We start from the raw sequence: 22409 nt of genomic DNA, 5'->3' as shown, positions 1-22409 counted from the left end.
CCTCACAGACAACCCAATGTGATTATCAGCTTGACAGCAAAGTGAGGGCGTGGCGGCGGCGGCGGCGACGGCGGCGACGGCGGCTGTGTTCTGAAGAGAGAACGACACAGTTTTCACCGTGACCACCACTTTAAATTATGAACCTGCACTGATTTGTGAAATTCCAATTTTACCGAGCAACTTCAACAATAAACATTCAAGACATATAAGCAGAATATTGTAGGAGGGAGTAGTAGCATGTTTCTCCCACACATTGGGTTTCCCAAGTCACTCTGGTGTCCTAAAGCAAATTGGGTGTGTGAGTGTGTGTGAGGTGTTTTTGTGTTTGTTGTGTGAACGACGGGGCCACGACTTCCGTGCCCCAGCTCGCAGTCAGCTGGGATCAGCTCCCATATCACATGAAGTTGGAATAAGCAATATATTAGAAGATGGATGAATAAGTTAGAGGCATGTACTAAAACAAAAAAAAAATTCACTGCTTGAGGTTTTAATATTTAAGATCGATGAAATCCTCCTCGGATACATGTGTAGATTGGTTCTCTTTTAGACTATTTGGTGTCACTTGTCTCATGTCGCAATTTTGCATATATGCTTAATGTTTGTGTTTTCCTTCAGTCTGATCACGGCCCTAATTACATGACAATGTTTTTAAGTGAAAAGGGAAAACTTTCATTGCGTTTTACAAGTGCGTTTATTTAACAAAGGTGCTCAAAACTACAGTTAATGCAACTTTGTGAATACAGCTCCCACGGTGGAACTTTTCAGAAACGCTCCAACTCTGTCGCCGTGGAAACGGGGGGAAATGCTGCTACTGGGCATACGCACCCCAGGCGGAGTAAACAGTTCTTCTGTACATGTGCTAGTAGATGGAGAATAACAATGGTGGCTTTCAGAGTGTCCATTTTCTCCTGGGACTTGGTAGTTTTACAGTTGAGACTCAGCAATCCAAATTCGTCTTCTGTCCATACGAATGTCCGCATATTCACCATAGTTAATGTTAATGGCATATTGCTTCTCTGCACATGTATGTGGGTTCCATGACGAAAAGAACTTACAGCACTAACTAGTGGCCCCACATAGAAACTACGTAGTTTTCAGCGTTTCTGCCATAAATGGACATTGTTTTCAAAACACTGCCGTGTAAACACGAAACTTTTCTGAAACGAAAAAGATGCCGGCATTAATAAGTGAAGCTAAAGTTTGCTTCACATACATACAGATTTAGATTTATGAAAACCCATGTTATATTCTTGCCTCAGTTTTTTTATTAACATAATTTGTTAGCACGAGCTTCGCTTTCGCACGAGTTACATCTCTTGGCAAATGATTAGATTAAATATATTTGTACAATTTTCTCCATTCTAGAATTTTAATTGTATTTACTACAAATGGTATCAAAGTTTGCAGTAACGGCTTATGTGTCAAAGCTGTGTTAACGTTTTGCAACTTTTGCTTTAAACGAGTCAAATTAAACAACATATCAATCTTTAAAGTGAATCAACTTATTTTTACAGTTCACTTATCTCCCATCATTTTTACTGTTAGGTCACATATTTGGTACACTCTTGTCCCCTTTGGCCAAAACAACCATCAGCACCTTAGTTGATCGTTTGCTTGTTTGAGTCGCACACAATTTCGCATTCCAGTGAAATGCAGACAGGCCCCATGGGGTAGAAGTCTATCTCCTGTTTCTGCAGCATGAAACAGCTTGAGACACACACACACACACACACACACACACACACACACACACACACACACACACACACACACACACACACACACACACACACACACACACACACACACACACACACACACCCTCTGGCCTGCAGGATCTCACAGGATAGGTGATACTTTCTTAGCAGACCTGACTCAACAGTGAGGCAATGGACACAGGACTTTTTTTTATTTATTTATTTTTTGAGAATGACAGCTCTCTTTTCTCACAGTTGCTGTGACAGATTGGAATTTCAAACACATGGGAAACTCCGGAAAATGCGTAGAAAAACTGCTGTGGTTTTACACCAGTAATTACTGTCAGTTAACACCCATCTGATGACTGTTTGTGTTTATATTTACCCAGACCTGACTTGACTTGGTGCATGAGCCACCAGTTCAATCATAAGACTCTCACCCAGCTGCTCATTCAGATGCATTCTTCTGTCTTCACAATTGTTTTGGACAAGCTGTGTGAGTGCGAAAATTAACAAGTGCCTCCAGTTGGGTGGCGGTTCTGGCCCAGTAACAGTGGCGCAGTGTTCGGCTCGACCGTCCGTGTCAGTGAGCGACACCAGTGGAAAGAAAGTTGTTTTTCACACAGTGGGCGGAAATAGACGGTGACAGTGACACGTTAAAGGCGAGCCTGAGGTTTGGAGCTTACGTCATGACAATCAACAAGACTAGGAGCCCTTTCGATGAAAGAAAGCCGCACAGAGCCAGCCACAAGCATTTCACTCGCTTACTGTCTAGGTTTGAGTTCTGACGTGGTACATGCACACAGCAACGGGAACAATAGACCTCCGTAGTCACATCCTGAAGGCATAAAAGTCTATGTATTTCCATAACTCTGCTGTATTATACATGTACACACAGACTCAGGTGAACACTGAGGTTCAAAATGTTTCACCTTTGTGGCTCTGTCAGATTTGCAGCTGCACGATTTAGTGAATCCCCTAAACTGTGCTGGAGGCATGAAACCATATACTCAGCCAATCACGTGTCTCTTCTCTAACATCTCTCTTTTTTTTAAACTCTTCTTCCCTCTTCTGCACACTAATGTCACGCAGGCACAAACATATATAAGCCCTCTTCAAACCCTCATGTCCTCGCTCCTCCACCCTTCCCAACACACCCAATATCACCCAGGAGCCAACCGCCAGATCCCACTTTTCACCACATAGCTCCGGATTAGAAAAGGAGGCATTTCCCAAGTGGTCTGCGGCTTATGTGATGACATGATTGTCGTTCAGTTTAATGCCCTCTGTACTCTTCAGATTCCCGTTTGCCTAATTGTGCTGCTTCAGTAAAGTACAGAGCGAAAGTCAATAACACTTGGAAAAACGTGAGGCTCCTGTACAGACACGCTTCCCGGAAACTCATTTTACTTTTTATAATGGAGATGAAAGACATTGGAAATTGCTCAGAGCAGCTGGTTTTTGGGGAATGCTCGCCTGAGTTTTTGTTTATATGAAAACTATCGCTGGGTTCACATCCATATCCACTGGTATATCACTTACGTTACTGAGCTCTCTGGTTTTGGGTGCTGCTCAAATCTAACCCCAGTCAAGCTGGAACGAAAGCCACTGAACTCTTCCTCAGATGTAAATTACTCCCATGCTGAACTCGAGGCACGATGCAGGCCTGCAGCCCCTTTTTGATGCTTTCAAGGCCATTGAGAGAGTGTTGCGTAAGCTCCGTAAGCTTCAGACATCTGTCCTCTCAGATCTTTGGCCCACTGATCCATCCAGTGATGTCTCTGTGAAGCTGCGGGGCAAGTCTGAAGGTCTGAAAGTCCTGCTGGAGGCAAGGAAAGTTGGATGATGCACCTGTGTGAAGGTGGTGGGACACGATGGATGCAGGGAAGAGAAAGATGAGTGGGCAGAAAATTGAGAGAGGCTGAAGAGATCAGGGTGATTTTGTTCAGTCTTGCCTATTAGTCATTGTGGCTGACTTTGCCTATGTTTGCAGATAAAAGTTAAAGAGGCGGGGCTACACCGCTGCTTTGTTGTTGGCTTTTGTATTCTCTGATCCTCGCTACCTGAGGGCCCGGCCATTAAGTATCTTACATGTAGCAGACGGTGTACACGGCATATGTTTTTTTCTTCAAAGAGAGCAACTCAGACACGACGATACAACCCAAGGTTTAAACACACAAAGGAATTTTACACCAAGATCAAAAGTGACCATGTTTAGCAGCAGTATCTTGTACAAAATCACCCAAAATACTCTGATATACAGCTTCAATCTGCAGTTTATTACCAGTAAATGTCTAAGTTTTATTCATTCTGGATACAGTGAAGAACATCAGGTTGCATTTGTAAGAAAACTGCAGTCGTGCCTCTGTAAATGAGAATCTTCTGGGCGGTGGTTTCAAAGATCTGTCATGATAGCTTTAAGGGTTCTGCCGGGTATCGCAAATGGGCGACAGCTTCTTCCTCATACTGGAAATTACGAAATGGGAGTGGAACATTCAGCTTTTGCTGGGGAGGATTTGTAATTTGCTGTAATGGCTGACACATGTACACGCCATCAGCAAGCCCCCGGCAAGAAGAAATCTCTGTCCGTGGTGTGCATCAGGATGCAGCAGCAAAACACACCTGCGGGCACAACAGTTGGAAATGTAGTCTGGACTGCACACACGCATGCAAGAAAATGCCTACACACACACGAATGTGAGCATGTGGTACTGTACACAAGACAGAGAAAAGCACACAAATATGTAACAGAGACACTTTCTATCCGACTTCAGTTCCATATATACAGACGCAGTTCACAGTTTGCATGTCAGATTTGTTTCCTCGACACGGCTGCTGCCTGTTTGCTTTTTTAATCTCTGTGTTTATATTTCTGGGTCCAAACCTGTCAGTATAACCTCATGTTGAGCAATTAGCACCAAGGAAAAGCAAATACAAAGTCTGATGAAAGCAAAACGCTGGATCCTGACCTCAGGCTGACTGAATATGCCACTGGGCAGCAGATATTCATTTCCAAAGCTGTGAATTCCTCAATGCCAGGCTGGCCTCTTTTCTTTCTTTTTTTTTTTTTTTCAATGGATTTACAATGGCTGTTTGTGTTTCAAAACATATCATTATTCTATATTTGCCTAGGTCATGGACGAATCCACAGAAACCTTTGTTTGAGCGTATAGAGGAAACTGCAATCACAGGGTTAGACGCACTTAACTTTGAAGGGTTTATAGGCTCTGTAAAAAGAATAGCTGAACATTTCAGGACATGTGCTTATTGTCAAGAGATAGATAAAATGATTTGTTGCACTTCTTATATCTGTGTGCTTAAAGCTCCTGAAAGCAGGCTGATAACTTAGTGCAAAGACCAAAGAAAATAGCAGTGTTAACCTGTAAAAGGGGACATAATCCACCTACAAGAGTCTCTAGAGTTCCCTAATTGTTGTAATATATCTCAGTTGTTTAGTCTGTACCAAAGCTAAAGCACAAAAACAATAATTTCACAGAGGTTTATGACTGGACTCCTTCTTGCTGTGGACCAGAATCCCACTGACTGCCCTGTGCCGGAGTTATTCCCAGCTGGCTATGGCAGGTTACATCAGACAGACACACACTCACACATTCATACCACAAGAAATTTAGAATCACAGATGAAAGAAAAAAAAGAGACAACCTAAGCTCAGGGAGAACATGCAGACTCCACACAATCAGGCCCTCAAAGCCCAACCTGGACACAAAGCAGCAACGTTCTCTTTTTGCAGTGAGAGTGCCAACCACTAGCACTGTACAGCCCCTCATTTAACATTCAGGAGGAAACAAAATAATAAAGACAAATGTAATTTGAACTTTTAATGTTTATTTAAAAAAAAAAAAAGTGTTTCGGGTTTTATGAGGACATTAAGGAACCGAGCCGATAAAAGAAAAACAAAATCTATCTCGGAAGTAGCCAACACAGAGTTTGCCAAGTACATTCATTGTCTCTGACTGAAACACACTGTTCCAGGAGAGTGAAGGTCATATCATACTGTATGCACCTCTCTTTCAAGTAAATTTTCAGCTCTTTACCTCTCCTCCTCCTCCTCCTTCTGTCCTGTCACTCATTTAGTCTGCCGCTCTCTGTGTGTTAGTCAGGTTCAAAGTCTGAACTTCATCTCGCTGCCAGAAGAAACTTAATACCTGCTCCAGCTTTACAGAATGACGGGAACATCCCGGCACTGATCCTTCCTGTGCAGATCCAAAGGTGAAACACTCAATCTCAGATACTGTATTTATGGGAACAGAGAGCGAGCATTGGTGAGGACCCCTCCTCACTTCAGCCTCTTTGTTTTGGGAGTTCTGTGCCGGCTGCTTTAGTGTTGAATCTCAGGGTGCAGGGAGAGTACAAGAGGTTTTAGATAGACATCCTCAGGGCTTCTGTTATTCACAGGGCTGACTGAGACATCTATCATAAGGGTTCAAAGGGGCAAGGAGGATTTTCCTCTGCGGGGTCAGTTTACATTTGTAAAACTCTGATGTCGTCCCTTAAGAATTAAGTGCTTGAGATTGTTTTTCATGTTACTGAGTTAAAACAAAAAAAGTCAAACTATGTTATGTGCAGCACACATTTCACCTAAACAAATAAAGTTACCTCAATTTTATGAAGAAAAAAAAAATCTCCTACAGACAGGCAAGCCACATATTAGGACCATATGTTCTCACTGATGTGTGGAGCAACTGATTGATAATTGGAATAATTTGCCCACATGAAACGAAGCCTATCAAATGGTGTGTGTGTGTGTGTGTGTGTGTCTTCCTATATGACACATGTTTATCATATAGCATGAGGAGGTTGGGGTGGAGACTTGCGGGTGGGGGTGGGGGGGGGGGGGGGGGGGCGGGGGGGCTGTAGGAGAAGCAGAGGACTTGAATGAGAGCACTCAGAGCGCACAGATGCAACAGAGAGAATAAGTGTGAGATGACTGCGTAAACAAGTAAATAAGACTCTTATGAATAAAAAATGTTCTAGATTTTTTTTTTAATAATGAGAGGATATTTTTAATTTGTTTTAAAGCCGTACTTGTTAAAATTGCAGAGGTTTTTTTGTGGATAAATCCACTGCCGCTGAGGAACGCGCACAGTGTGATGCCTCACCTTTACGCAACAGGTTCTGCTCGACACTCTCAACCCTGTTGACACCGACCCATGTAGGAAGAAGAAGCATGCTGTCACCGTTTTGCCCCTTTGGCATCGAGCAGGAGATCAACTCATGGGATGTAGTGGATGCAGAGTCAGGTTCAACTTCGGGAAGGTGCTGTCCAAAGTCTCGGTGTTCTTTACCATGCTCCTGATCTTCACCTACTTCTTCTACTGCCTCAGCGGATTGTGCGACTCGGCTCCGAGGACTTTCTACAGCCAGCAGGTTTCAGACAGAGACTATGACATTTTGGAGGACCTGCGACCATCGCCGCGTCTCCTGCACGAGCGGAACCTCACTGCGTCCGCGGACGCACGGCAGGCGGACGCACCGGGTAAGCTGCCGCAGAGCGCGTTGGACAGCGACAAGGGGAGCGCGCAGAGCGACGGCATCCCCGTGTCCAACACCTTCGGGACCAAACGGTTTCCGCAGGCGATTATAATCGGTGTGAAGAAAGGAGGGACCCGAGCCTTGCTGGAGTTTCTCCGCATCCACCCGGACGTGAGAGCGTTTGGAGCGGAGCCGCACTTCTTCGACCGCTTCTACGATAAAGGACTGGAGTGGTACAGGTGGGCGCTCACACGCACACACACACACGTGGATCAGTGTAGTGGGATTTAAGCGTAACAATGGCAGGAAAATGAAAAATAGAGAGCATCGGAAAAGAAAAATCAAATACTTTCAAATAGGTCTCATTTGTTAACGGATACTTTTTGTTTATGGTCACAGTTTTAACAATATAGTGTAAAAAACTGAACGAAATCACACATATTTCATAATTTAAAAGCAAGAACGTCTCTAAATTGGACAGGCACTGTTGTCCAACATTTGGACTTTTTTTTTCACTTGGATATGTGCTCAAAAACAGAAATACGGACACTAGTTCTAAATATTTCGTGCATAAATCTAGTGATCATCTTGTCATAAATTCTTCTACATATATTTTTTATTTTGAAGTTAAACTCATCAACCAGGTGCCCTGTGGAACTGATTGTGAGCAAATGGTGATTTGCAGACGTGAAAGGCCAAAAACACTGCAGTGTGTCTGTTATTATGAGAAGTGTTAAGCCAAAGAAAGGTCTTCACATTTCCTTAGTGATCTTACCCGAGCTTATTGCAATGCTTAGCACATCTAAATGACTGTGTTTTCTGTGAAAGCCATACATTTGCTTTTGTTTGTTTGGAAGAAACAGAAACGCCTTAGTACACTCTGGAGAGCAATGTAAAGCAGCTATGTTTTCACGTGTTCATCCCAATGTGTTCTTTATGAATGTAAAATGTCCAAGTGAGAAATAACTTTCTGCAAAACAACTCTGGAAGCCATATCAGCCGACAGAAGATGATGTATGATGTCAGGCTCAACAGTCACATCAGCATGTCCGTGCTGACGTCCAGCCACCTCCACTGATGCGCTGGTGTCTCCTGTCAATACACCAAGCAGCTGCAGACCGGCTGGCTGATGCGGACGTATCAACCGAGGACAGTATTCTCTCTGTGTGCTGCACTGTAGATCAAAGAGCCACGAGGTCCCAGGGGAGCACTTCATCATCTTGACAGTCATCTAAACACCATTTGTACACTTCAACGTGACATCTTGTATTAGTATTCCCACATTTTTTTCTCACATGGTTTTCTGCCGAGGAATCAATGCAAGCGTCACAGTGATGCACAGAATGCAAACCTGATTGATGTGATTTTGTTCACGACAGATGAACAGTAACAACTTTGGTTGCACGTCATGCATCTCACCCGCCTGCGTTCGTGTTCGTCTACTACTGGCACAGTGATTGGCAGCTGATTTGGGGTGACCAGTCTGACTGGAGTTATCATTTGCATGTAGTTATGGAGCTGAAGAAAGATTTAAATCTGGGTGAAGGTCGTCTTGATCATCTCCAGATGTTTTAAAAAATCATATGAACAACATCCCGGCTGAGCTCTCAGCAGAGTGACAAGATAATACTACTGTTCTGACCTGTGAGCAAGAAGGAGGTCATAAGGAGCAAAATAAATACTGAGAGATGGAAGGAGAGGACAGGGTTTAACAGGACATAGAGCACCAATAAACAAGCACTTTGATAAGCTAGATGGTCCTTCCTGGACTCTAACGTGTAATTTAATCTCATCTTGTCTTTTTTCTTCACCCTCTTCGCCGTGTTCCAACAGGGAACATAAGGACACATGGAAACGGTTTCACCACTGATAATTTTAGCAGGCTGCTGAATTTCCTCCCTCTCTCTCTCTTTCTCTTTGTGCCATGCATGTTCACATTCCTTCTACGACCACTCCACTCCAACACTTCCTCCTGTCAATCCTCGCACATTTGCAACTCATCCTTCTTCCCACACTCTGTTCTCATATTAATCTTCCACTTTCTCACCCCTTTCTGCCACCCTTTCTCTCTCTCTCTCTCTCTCTCTCTCTCCCGCTTGCCTCACTATACTGCTCACGATTCATTTGGAGCAGCAGGAGAAGGCCTTTATGAGAAAATACCTGTGGCAGACCTGGTGTTTCCAGGGCACGTTTTTATGTGTTTTTGTGTGTTTTAATTAGCCAGACGGGTGCTGTAAAGTTGTTGTGCCTTAATGCCGTCGTTTTGTTAGTGCACTGCCAACATGGCTTGTAAAGTCAGCCATACGAAGACCCCACAGGCAACCTTTCAGTTGTATTGTGATGCCACATTTGTATGAATATTATTTATATGATATGAAGGCTCATCTACATTTAAATCTCTATGAGTTGAATCAAGCTGGTACCTAGTTGTATGGAATGAGTAACATTTCAGAAAAGAAAACATGTTTTGATGATTCATAAGTACTGGCATTTCAGTGATTTTTTTTAAGCACCAGGGTTTCCCATTGAAGTCAGGTTGCCTGAAAGCTGAGGTGGCGGGGGCTTAGATGGATTAAGGAAACAAAAGAGAGACCCAACAGAAATTGAATCCAGGGTGAAATCACTGAAAGATGATTCTTCAGTTGTCACCGAATCTCAGAAATTGGGGAAATCTGTTTGCTGTCATCTGCAGTGACCCGCAGACGAGTCGCCGAGGGCAGCTCTGTGTTTGGGTGACAGAGAAAACTTATCCATGTGGAACAAGTCCTTCTCGTCTGACTGTCAGTGCACAGAGGGTCAGTGCACTGTCACATCTGGAGGCAAACACACAGACACACATACGCAGGCGTACACATATACCTGAAAAAGCAGCCCTTTATCTTCATTTTAGCGATTATCCACATTTCTAAGTTTCTTGATTAAAAGATATGGAGCACACGAACATAGATGTTTTTCACTGGATCATTAGAGGAACCTTAGCACAGCAAATATGAATCTACAATGTATTCTTACCCAAACAACTTTCCTCCTCTCACTTTTTCATGCTCGTCAGCCACAATCAATATAAAAAAAAAACTATCTTCACTTCCTCCATGAAAGTGTTGTTAATCCTTTTGTAGACGAGTCACACTCTCCCAATAAATAACGAACAAATAACCATTGGTCCAGCCACACGCGCTCTCATTATCATGTCTGTAGCCAATTTGTGCGTGGTCATTGTCCATTTGCTTTCACACGTCTTGGATGGAGTAAAAACGCCACCAACTGAAGGCGAGTGCGGCAGATGGATTAGAGTTGTGTGCAGTGGTATAATGAGCCTTTGCTTGCTGGTGTTGGCTGAAACTTGGGGGCAATCTGCATGCTTGGAGACACTTCACAGACTCAGCAGTAGCCTCCCGTGCGTGTTCCAACAGCATTGTCTGCCCTGTGACAAGTTAGGGCCTCATTCATGTGTGTTTTCCGTCGCTTTTATCTGGGTGATCAAGTCAGACTCCACTCTCAGTTTCCTCTCCGCCCAGTCTGTCTCTGCATCCCCATTCTCTCGTTTGCATGTGTGCATATGAGCCCATTACGGGAATGGAAAAGCCACAAATAGTGCATTGAAAATGAAGCAAAGATTTAATGATTTTCTATGTTGTTTTATGGCTTTAAGGGAGTGATGGGTTTCATATGGGACTTGAGAGCCACCACAGAATACTGAAAAACCTCAGCCTTCCATGGCACAATGGTTCTGATTGTTACGGTTTTGTCACAACGATGTGCCCTGGAATAACTAATGAATCAATTCTGCCTCTATTTTTCATGTACCCTTCATCTGGTGACTTTAAAACGAATGTGACATGTTTTATTTTGATGGTTTTTACCAAAATATTCTCCACGCATTCCTTAAAGTAAATTTCTCTTGAAGCGAGCAACCCAGTTCACGAGTCCCATCAATATTTTGAAAGCTTATCAATTGTCTGACCTACAGTCTTGACACCAGAGGCCACGTTTGATTGGATTGCTATTAAAATATAGAATAAATCTTTTAAGGGCGGCAGCACAAGGGCAAGCAGAAACGCCATCACAGCTGAAAATCACACTGGGCCTGAAAAAGACATAGATTTATGTAAATCGGAATGCAAAGTGATGAACAAGTGCATATTTTCTCTACTTGTTTTCAATCCGAAATCAGTTGTTGAAGCATTTTTTTTTTCAGGTCAGAAAAGTGAGCATATCCCCCAATGAGAATAAGCCATATACAATTGTTCCCTTAAAGAAATCCATATATGTATATATATCCATATATATATTCATATTCTGTAGCCATTTTTCAGTCTCCTGTGTTATAAGATAAATAAAAACATTGTTGATTTGATTCTTCCGAAATATTCATTAACGACTGCTGTTTTCTGACTGAATTAAACTTGAGTATGTGGAACAATCTATTATTACTTTAATATTAACACATTCCTTTACAATAATCAATTTAGTTTTCAGTATTTATCAATTTGATTGTACTTCTAAAAATAAGCGCAGTACCTCCGTTTCACAAATTAAAATGAAAAAGTTCCTGAAGAATTTCCTTTGTGCGTGTATTATTATTATTTCAGTAGTTACAGGAGGACCGGTTCAGGAACTTACCGTGTCAGTTTTTATGTTTGACAGCTGAAATGGGAAAAGTGGACTGTAACGTTCTCCAGAGCGAGGGTGATTTTCCCGACACCTCGTTCAGCCCCGAGGCCATTAGTGATGGAGGGCTGAACACGGCTGATTGGCGTAGCAGACCAGGAAGTGGTCGCTGTAGTGTTGAGTTGTGTGTGTTTTAATGGCGGTGGGGTTTTTTTTGGCTGGAGCTTGTTCGAGATGGTGTCGTAAGGCCCAAACTCACACTCCATATGGTGGGAATTAGAATATTTCGAGGTGCATTGTGGTCCATAGCTGTTTGGGGCGCCTGTAAAATCTTGGGGAAATTTCAGTTGTGTCGCTTTAGCTTCGTGCTGCAGTTGGGAAGCACACTGTGCAAAGAAATAATGGTTTTGATTCAAGCTGGCCAGAATGAAATGTCTCTGATGCTTGGTAGTCATGCTCGGTTGCACTGCCATTTCAAGAAAAAGAATAACATGAGCCTGAAAACAGACAGGGGTATTCAATGGAATAATGATATGGCCTCTGGGAAATAATAAAAGAAAAATTTTAATAACATAAACTCCATATGGTTTTATTTGATTCATGCCTATAAATGAACAACTATGACTCTAACGCTTATAATAAGTGACAAGGAGACACACATTATTTTCTGTTCAAGCTCTATCATCATTTTCCCTTTTAAGACAAAAGGCTGGCTTTAAATAACGCTATCTAATCACAACCACAGTTCTATTAACTAATATCCCAAATTTGAAAGAGGTAGTTTATACAGTTTAAGATTTATAGAATGTGTAATTTTTTATTACAGAGGTTGTTTTTTTCCCCCTAAGTGGGCTTAATATAAGTGTGAAAACAGTGCTGGAAGCTAAATGCTAAATCTGACATGCAACATATGTGAAACAGCTGCTGTTGTGATGTTCTCGATGTTCAACACTAAAATTTAGGGTTGGAACCCGTCAACGTTTGCTACGTAAAGTCGTCAAAACAGCTAATAAACTGAGGTCGTTTCAAACTTCCAGGTTTAATTTTATTATTTTTGACAATTACCAAGAATTATCCCACGGAAAATGAAAAACATATTTGAAAACCGAGTCAGGGACTATGATTATGACACGTAGAGTAACTACCAATAGCCTGTAGAAACGCACTGCTTGTGATTGTACCAGATGCTACTGGGTTAAGATCATGCAGCAGTGACTGCAGGTGATCCATGAGTATATGTCCAGAATCCACCCGGTCTAATGTGATCACTACAGAGGCAGGCATTACCTTCATTTTCATGCTTTTCATATCCAGGAATCCAGGGAAGCTCTGATTGTTGGAGCAATTGCATTGAGCAAACTTTAGAAATATAGTCTATGTAGAAAGTACTTTAACTAACTTTAACTTTAACTTTTGGAGGTGTTTGCCCCAGTCAAATAGAAAATTGCAGAAAATTAAACACTGTTATGATAAATTACATTATTTTTTACTTGGTTTCAGCATCATGCACTTTGTAAGCTACATGCTGTATCTTGAAGCCAATAATTTGCGATATATAATACTCTAATATGTAAACCCTGTTTAACATAAATAAATGTTGACATTAATCCCTATAGGGCTCTCAGTGAACTACTTTTAAATAGCTTGTGTGTGTTGTTAAATGCTTTTTCAAGACTTTTAAGTCCGTGAAAATAAGAATCAATAATTGACCAATATTTTATATCAGAAAATCTTCTGAAAAGTGTAACACTGAGCAGAAATCAAGTAAAATCAGATAAGATTGTTACTGGAGATCCTTAAAAAGCTTTCACTATCTGGTTGTCTCATCCTGTACACTAGTAAGTACTAGTAGCCGGTTAAAACTATGTTACTCTCGGAATATTTATGTTTTTTTTAAATGTCCTAACTCATAATGGTTAGTTTTAAAGAAACAATGAGTGGTTTCCTTTAAAAGAATTAAAAATGACAGCACTGTAAAGACTGAAATGTGGAGCTATTTGGGAAGTTATTTTAAGATCACCGAAAACATTGTAGTTTACTATGAGAACAAGATATATTTGGTGAAAAAATTGACTCTAAACCAGAAATGTGAACTTCATTATGCTCCTAATTGAAAACTGAATCATTACAATGCAACGCCAAGGCAGTGTGGAGATCTGCACCAGCTTCTCACACCAATCAACTAAATAAACTCACGTTTCAGCCTAAACTAGTGTGATAGATCAAGTCCACACAAATAATAAAAACACTCAATATGCAAACAATAATTATTGTTCAAGTGACAGCTTGTGCTTGAAACCCTTTAAATAGCATTTATATCCTTGTGAGTTACCACTGAGACCTTCATGTGCCAAATGCTGAAGTCATTATTGAACCTCTTAGTAATATATCATAGACTTCACATCCTGCTAAGACTCCTAATTATAACTGGACCCATAGTCACCAATTAGGTACCAGCAAACATAAAGTATTTGATTTACCCCCCGAAACACGCACACAGACACACACACACACACACACACACACACACACACACACACACACACACACACACACACACACCAACCGCCCACTGCCTTTTACCCCCTTCCAAACCGCACACCCTCCCACTGCTCTCGTTGCGACGGTCGCCTCTGTGGATGTCAGCTCGCCTCCTGTAGAGAAAACCTTTCACTAACTCCGTTACTGCGTCGTCGTTCAAAGGGGGAAAATATTATCCAACACACTTAAAATCTGTGGGTGGCGGCGGTCTTTCTCACATTCAGTTTCCAAGTGGGTGCAAAAGCAGACAAAAACAGAACGGTCGTCAGCTCGGTCACTCCCTTGCGGCCCGCCGGATTTATGATAGGCCGGGACCAAGAAGGGCAGTAAATTCACTCACCTTCAGACTTACGTGCGTCTCTGCGCAGGCGGGGTATTAATTTAGCCCTGGAATACCCGCGCAAAACATTTTTTGGTCAACCCCATCCCGGGGAACACTTAAACATGTTACTGTGCGATTTCTTTCCAACTCGAGTGTGAGGCACTCGAGGAGGCAGACGTTGATCAGGTTTCGGCTTGGACAAAGAACACAGAGACAGCGAGGCGACTCTCAGCCTCGGTATCACACAGACAATGATGTGTCCTCTTGTGCTTTGTGTCACATTGACAGTGTCAGCTGTGTTGACGTGTTCTCATGGTGAACCTTTATGGGCTGTCACAGTTACTGCACACAGGATGTTGAAGTATATACATTCGCTTTTCTTATGTCGCTTTTTCCCAGCCGGCTTTGGGCGAAGGCAGATCACACCCGAGATGGGTCACCAGTCCATCACGGGGACAAACACAAAGAGACAGACAACCACACACATTCACAAACCCACAGGAAGAACATGCAAACTCCACATGAAAATGGCCAAAAAGCTGCAGCCTGGAATTGTAGGTCACTGCTCTAAACGTGAAACTGTGATAAATTCAGATTTCTGGGAGAAACGGCTTTCTTTATCGTAGTAAAAAAAACAAAAACAAAAAAAACATCCCAAAGATAAACTTATCAAATCTTGCATAAAATTTAAAGCTGTGCAGTTTCAGTTTCAGTGGACGAAGCCTTGCCATCGCCAGGCGGCTGTCAAGCACCAGAGAGTGGTGGAAATATGTAGTCAATTACCTTACACATGAACTCATTTAATGCTGCAGTTTGTTACTTTGATATGGTTTTGGTTCATGTCTTAAAGAGACAGGACAGTCAGGAAGGCTGTTTCCTGCCTCTCGCCACTAAGTTAAGCTCTATAAACTATCAGCTGTTGTCAGGACAAGAGGTGGTATCACTTTTTTTATCTATGTACCAGCAAAAAAACAGCAATAAACATTGAACTAAGTTCTATAATCCCTGACAGAACTTGCAGCTCTTTAGGATTTTGTTTGCTCCGTGTTGTGAGAGAAAAGGCGACATAATTAACCAGGTTTGGAGAGATAATTCAAGATTCTCTTACTCATTCTGTCAGTCTGACAGGCCGTCTATGGCCTTCAGGCTGCTTCTGTCACTCTCCAAACAAACCAACAACACGGCTGGGAAATGTGTTGTTTGAGCCCTCAACCATTTTTCTTTATAGCCTTGATTTTCCACCTCCTCTCTAATTGGCTCTCAGCTAAGAAAGCTCTTAGATGTAGACCTCTGCTAGACGTCTCCTTCTGTTGTTTAACATAGACGGTCCAGTAAATGACTTTAATAACCTGTGGAATTTTAGATCTGCTTCTGCTTGAGAAACTGACATGATAATTGGATTTGTAGGATCTTTTTTTTCTATCTCTATTGCTCTCTCTCTCTCTCACTCAGCTGCACTTATTGTGCAGAGTTCCTTTTGTTTGGACGCGACAGGGAATGTAGCTGCACCACTTCAGCGGGAGAACCCATAATCTTGAGGGCAGGAAGTCTCCTGGCCACATCCTTGTTGCCAGGGCTTTTTATTTAATCTTGTGATCCAGACTGCCTTGTACATATCAGTAGTGTAATCAGCTCTGCAGCACTTCAGGGAGGAAAAGCGCTATATCCTTTTAACAGCAGGGAGTTCCAGACTAGTGTGGCTAGTCAGCAAGGATTTCCAGCACACAGCTAAATAGAAAACATGTTTGTGCCCAGAGATCTTTTATTTGCACACGCAGGGATACAACAACAGTAGATGGAAGTCATTTTTCCTAATGGTAAATGAGAGAAGTGTATGCTAAACATATAGTTCTATAAATTAATCATCCCTGGTCTGTTTACAGTTCTCCCTGACACCACTTACAGACAGATTTATGATAGAAAATGGACGTTATTGATCCTCTGTTAATGAGACTGATTGTGATGAGGGAGAGAGGAACCCTGGGAGAGCTGGGGAGGGGATGTAAAGCCACAACTCATTAACTATTCATGAGTATGGAGAGACAACTTATAGTCAATTACTGAAGTGTCACTTATGTGAGGAAGTGAAGGACGAATCCAAAAGTATGGATGAGAAGGGAGAGGACACAGAGGGAGACGGGCGCTCAGTTTCTCATCAGTAAACACTGACACCTCTGAGCCCCTGTGTGTGTGTGTGTGTGTGTGTGTGTGTGTGTGTGTGTGTGTGTGTGTGTGTGTGTGTGTGTGTGTGTGTGTGTGTGTGTGTGTGTATACAAATACATGACCCCCCCACACACACACACACAGACACAGACACACTCAAACGCACACTGAGAACAATCTGTCATACGGAGACAGACATATTGATCAGACACAGATAAATAGGGGACAGGCAGGCAGCGATAGGCCATTTGCAGATTTTGTAATTGGATAGTAATCAATTAATGGTGTTTTATTATCAGATTCCGTTAATGGGGAGAGATCTGAAAGGTTTAACTAAAGAAGGAAGACTTGAAACTTAATCCGGAGAAACTTCAAAGAAGTTTCAATAACCCTCATGAACAAAACATCATCGATCACACTTTTGCTTTATAACTCCATTAAATTGTATTTTAAAGCACAGATTACATGTTGTCACAGAAAGAGATGGCGAAGATCAATTGTGCGATTGAATATCACCCTTGAAGCTCTAAATGTGGCTACTAAGTTTAGTTTATTTTGCCTCTGTCAAAGGGTTGTCATGTCAGTGCATAAAAATGTATTGGTGAAATCAAACATAGCGTCAACAATGTTAAAATTCACTCCAGTAGTGTCACATTTTGTGCATTTGCCTTGTGTGGCTCTTCAATGAAGTTCTGAGATGTTTCTCACTTAGATATTAATATCAGCCGACTCTTCTATCAGCGTGCAAACTCCATTCAAACTACTCGGTAGCTTTTCTGAGGGCTGCACTGTACTCTTGTTGTCTCGAATAAAAAAGTAAATAGAATGTCAGATGAACTGTGTGCACACCAGCTGTTATGACAAAGTGCTAACTCTCCATGGTTAAAAAAAAAAGAAGAAAGTTTTGTTTAAAGGCTTTAAAAAGAAAATCTTTGTATCAACTCGAAAGTAAACCATAAAACAAACGCACGGTTCCTCAAAAAACCCTCCACTTCACATCTGAATTCTGATTAAAGCCGTGTTGGACTACAGACAATCTCTTAAAAATAGCCATGAAATTGAGGATGAATGTCCCTTAGAAGTTGTCTGGATTCATGAATGGACTCCTGTCACTAACATTTGGATTTAATGGAAACTTCCAATTTGAAACAAATAAAGCACATATGCTCCATTACTTGTTTATTTTATAGGAAGCCACATGAGCGCTTTGTGTTTCCAGGAACACACTAAGAGACGTGTTGACTCAGTGAACTGCAGGCAGTTTGTTTGCTGATTTAAACGTTGCTCATTATCCATTTGTCATGCGAAGCGATTTGTTTTTGAAATCCAAATCCACTGCTAAACTCTGGCTAATGCACTCTGAATGTAAACGGAGGAACAAACACTGGATCTGTCAAGTGCCATGCTTGAACAAGGCCTGTTTGCCTGGTATTGCTGGATTAAAAGCCGTCGGACAACATTACACCGAGAGACGGCGCATTTTTAAACTTTCATAAACGGGACAGCAGGTTTATCCAGTTTTAATGTAGAAAACTCACAACATCATGAGATGTATCACTAGATAAATGATTCCATTCATTTGAGATTGTCATACATTGGACTGCGATGAATAATTCACTGCAAAAACTAATTTAGCACGTGTCTTTTCTGGGCAGCATCTCTCGTCCTTGCAGCCATATGTTTAACACACTAGCTGAGCTCAGCAACTCGCCATCCTGGTCACACTTCCTGCAGACTTTGGTCTGGTTGAGTCCTCGTAAGAACCCGTAGGGGAGCTGGGGCGAGGAGGGGGTGGGCAGTATGTGCTCGCAGGAAGAAGAAGGGGGTTTGAAATCTGTAGGAAATTGCTGTTAAGTAGTTCTTGAGGCTTTGTGGTTTTGACTCATCAGGACCAGGGTGAGCGGATGGCCCCTGTTCTGCTCGCCATACGATGAGACTCGGAGGGGCTGTCTGGGGGCCCTCGCATGTCAACACAGTCGGAAGCTTTAATCACGCAATTTTGAGGTGCTTTAATGGCGGGAGTATGTAACGTGTTTATCTCTTGAAGTTCTTTTCACTGGGGTTTGTGTGATCATTGTGGCAAGGGGGTGAGAGGCAAGGTTTGATCTTTGTGCTCCCACGTGTGCTCCAACTGGAACTTTTAACATTAAAAGTTAAAAATGTAAGATATTTCCACAGAGTTGCCAAACACTGCATTCAAACGTCGCTCGGTAGTTTGAATTACTATGCTGTGGGTTGAGTGTTTTTACTTCTCTGGTCGGCTCTTGTAAAACCTCGTGCACCAGCACAAATTGATTTTGAACTCTCTGGAACATTTCGCAGCTTTAGATCCAAACTCCTTTGCCTTAGGAGCTGCTGAAGACCAAAACAAACCTAAAAAGCAAATGTTATTGTATGTCAACTGCAAACATGGATGCACCTTTGAGCAGACTTCATCGAAAGTATATATAGCACATTTTAATCCATGCAGTGGAGTCAGTGCACTTCATGGCTCAGATGGCCACGTTGCAAGGTTGTTGCACACCACAGGGACCAACTTGGTGTTTGGTGTCTCATCCAAAGACGCCTCAACCCATAAGCAGGCAGAGGTGGTGATCAAAACGCCAACCTTGAGATTGAAAGACGACTCGCGCTAAGCCACCCAGCTAATGAGACTTCGGATCTGTTAGGTGTATTCGAGTGAGACGTTCTCCACCCTCAGTATCTGACGCTTCTTTCTTTATTTTCAGGAATCTGATGCCTCGAACACTGGACGGGCAGATCACCATGGAGAAGACACCCAGCTACTTTGTCACCAAGGAGGCTCCCGGCCGTGTCTGCACTATGAACTGCCAAACCAAGCTAATTGTGGTGGTCAGGGATCCGGTTACGCGAGCTGTGTCGGACTACACTCAGACTCTGACCAAAAACCCGGGTCTGCCATCCTTTCAAAGCCTCGCCTTGAAAAACTCCTCCACGGGTCTGATTGACACCACGTGGAGCGCCGTGCGCATCGGCCTCTACGCCAAGCACCTGGAAAACTGGCTCCAGCACTTCCCTTTGTCCCATTTTCTGTTTGTCAGTGGCGAGCGGCTCGTGTCCGACCCGGCCGGGGAGATGGGTCGAGTTCAGGACTTCCTGGGTCTTAAACGAGTGGTGTCAGACAAACACTTCTACTTCAACCAGACTAAAGGTTTTCCCTGCTTGAAGAAGCCGGAGGGGAGCAGCAAACCTCGCTGTCTTGGGAAGTCCAAGGGCAGACCTCATCCCCAGATCCCCTCTGAGGTTCTGCAGAGGCTCAGGGACTTCTACAGACCCTTCAACCACCGTTTCTACGAGATGAGTGGACAAAACTTTGGCTGGGACTGACAGAAAAAGGACTGTTCTACTTTCCAGACGAAAGCCAGAGTCTTATTTCTTGGAGAGAGATTCGTTGGCGGTTTCCACGGGGCAAACGTTCTCAGGGAGCGAAAGAAGAGACAAAGTCCGCTCTGCCTCAGTGGAAGCAACACGACATGCAGCACTCATGTCAATGTTTTATCGCAGAGGAGAAGCTGACATGGATTCAGTGCTGCTAATATGCAAGTTACACACACATTTAATGGCTTAGTTGTTAAACCATTCCCCCATTTGCTTGCTTGTCAGTTCTCGTGCCTTTAAATATGATGTTTCTTACTTTGTTTTGTTTTTTTAAAATAAGCTGATATTTATACTTTCTGTTCATAGGGAATCCAATTATCACAGCTTTTGTTTTGTGTGTTAAATAAATGTATTTATTCCATGACAAAGGGAGATATAAAACTGACAGGGCATTGGAAATACTTTCATAATCAACATTACAATGTTTTCACATCTATTTTCACTCTGGGAAGCTTCATGTCTGAGTGCAATGGTGCAGGGTTTCTTTTCTGTACATTACCGTAGATACACCAGCGATACCTCATCTTGTAAATAATATAATGAAAACCACACATACACACATTCCATATGTAGATATTTTCCCCTGAAAGCTCTGTTAAATTGTACATTTTAATTGCCTTGGACCAACTGCAATCGCTGTTGCTGAGAAAAGATAGGACTTTTTTTGGCCTGTTTTTTTTTTTTTTTAAACCAGTTTGACCCCATATAACAATTGTGGTGTTTCTAAAAAAAAGAAAAAAAAAAAACCTCATCTGACTTTGATTTTTGTGTTGTGAAGTAAAGTTTTATCTGTTATAAGATCAGTAGAACGTTTCATTCTTTTTTATTTTATGTGTTACACATATTGCAACTAACGGACGACGATTCAAAACAGGTTCGTGGATTTCACATATATTGCACTTTTCCACTGGTTGAGCTCGACGTTCACGATCACATTCACCCTTTCACACTCCAATGGAGGCGGCCGTCATGCAAGTCGATGCATTGTGAGCAGTTTGAGGTTCACGCTCTTGCTCGAGGACGCCCTTGGCAGGTGGACGTGGGGAGATGGGGAATTCAACCTGCAACCTTCCGGTTAAGAGACGAGTCAACAGCCGACCCACTATGTAAAGACAACAGGGTTAGTGGAGTGCAGGTACAGAAACAAGTCTGTATCTCATCTCACAGAAAGCAACTGGAGTTTCTGGGGCATCAAAATAAAAGCTGCATGAACGACTTACAGAAAATTCAAGTTGATCATTCATGTTAACTTTTAATTAAAAAGCTTCTCTGAAATGAATTTTCAAAGCTGATTATAAGCTGATTTTTAATCTGTTTGTTGATGTCTTGAAGGCTCTTTATCTTCATTCCAAGGGATGGCTGGCAAGGGGGGGGAGGTGAAGTTCACGGAGGATGTGGTCCTTTAAAATACAGCTGTGCTTCTGTTGTAGTCAGTCAGTATAAATGTCCTTAAGGGGGTGTAATCGTTTCTTTATAATGTGCTCTGCCACCCTCACCACCCGCTGCACATCCTTCCTGCTCTCCAGTGTACAGATATGCACACTATATAAGAGATGAAGGAGGTGAGATTTTTCACGTATTGCGACACAGAAGGGGGTAAGAAAACGTCAATAAACAGGAAGACTGATTTTGTCTCAAAATACAATATAAAATACTCAATTATTAACAATTAAAGCAATGGTGCAGTGTTTGATGAGATATAGAAAAAAAAATTGCTTTGTCACTCCTCCATATAGCCCCATATAAACTATAAACCAATCCATCTATTGTTTATGCTGCTTCGTTCAGCAGGGTCGTGCCGACAGATCGGACAAAAGAGGCAAAGGCTAGTTGTAAAAGTTACAGCTTTATCATGGCGTGCCTATTTGACAGTTTATCTGTTTGTATAACTTTTGCAGTTTTGGGGAATTGCAAGGCAGCGTTTGCGAACAGATGACGGCAAGCAGCAGAGAGGCCTGAAACAAGGGTCACTTCTTCAAACTTCTTCAAACTGCCACTGTCATGGCAACTCTCTCCATTTATACAAAAGTGCTCCACACTTGTTTTTTTTTTTGTATCCCGCCATCACTTCAGTGAAATCTTACTCTTCTCTCTTCCTCCTCTTCTCCGGTCTGTCTCATGCTGCTTCTCCTACCACTTCCCCACAGTGCGACCGCATGTGCAGTCTGAGGCCTGCATGTGTT

At 42.4% G+C, this 22409-nt stretch overlaps 1 protein-coding gene across 1 annotated transcript; it reads left to right on the top strand.

The window, feature by feature from the left end:
• Positions 1 to 6591: 6591 nt before the first annotated feature.
• Positions 6592 to 21031, top strand: LOC308124788 (heparan sulfate glucosamine 3-O-sulfotransferase 6-like). The gene is made up of 2 exons (XM_080488090.1): positions 6592 to 7429; positions 19557 to 21031. Exons 1-2 carry the CDS (start codon positions 6933 to 6935, stop codon positions 20173 to 20175), a joined length of 1116 nt encoding a protein of 371 aa, XP_080344216.1. The 5' UTR covers positions 6592 to 6932; the 3' UTR covers positions 20176 to 21031.
• Positions 21032 to 22409: the final 1378 nt, after the last annotated feature.

Source organism: Lipophrys pholis (genome assembly GCF_963383615.2).
Source record: "Lipophrys pholis genome assembly, chromosome: 19".
Taxonomy (NCBI): Eukaryota; Metazoa; Chordata; class Actinopteri; order Blenniiformes; family Blenniidae; genus Lipophrys; species Lipophrys pholis.
Note: the sequence above shows the minus strand (reverse complement) of the source record. Positions and strands in the feature narration are given on the sequence as shown.

Excerpts from the sequence above, each read along its gene's own strand:
- LOC308124788 (XM_080488090.1), top strand. The coding sequence starts at position 6,933 with ATGGGATGTAGTGGATGCAGAGTCAGGTTCAACTTCGGGAAGGTGCTG. Across the intron at positions 7,430-19,556 it reads AAAGGACTGGAGTGGTACAG|GAATCTGATGCCTCGAACAC; the intron begins GTGGGCGCTCAC and ends CTTTATTTTCAG.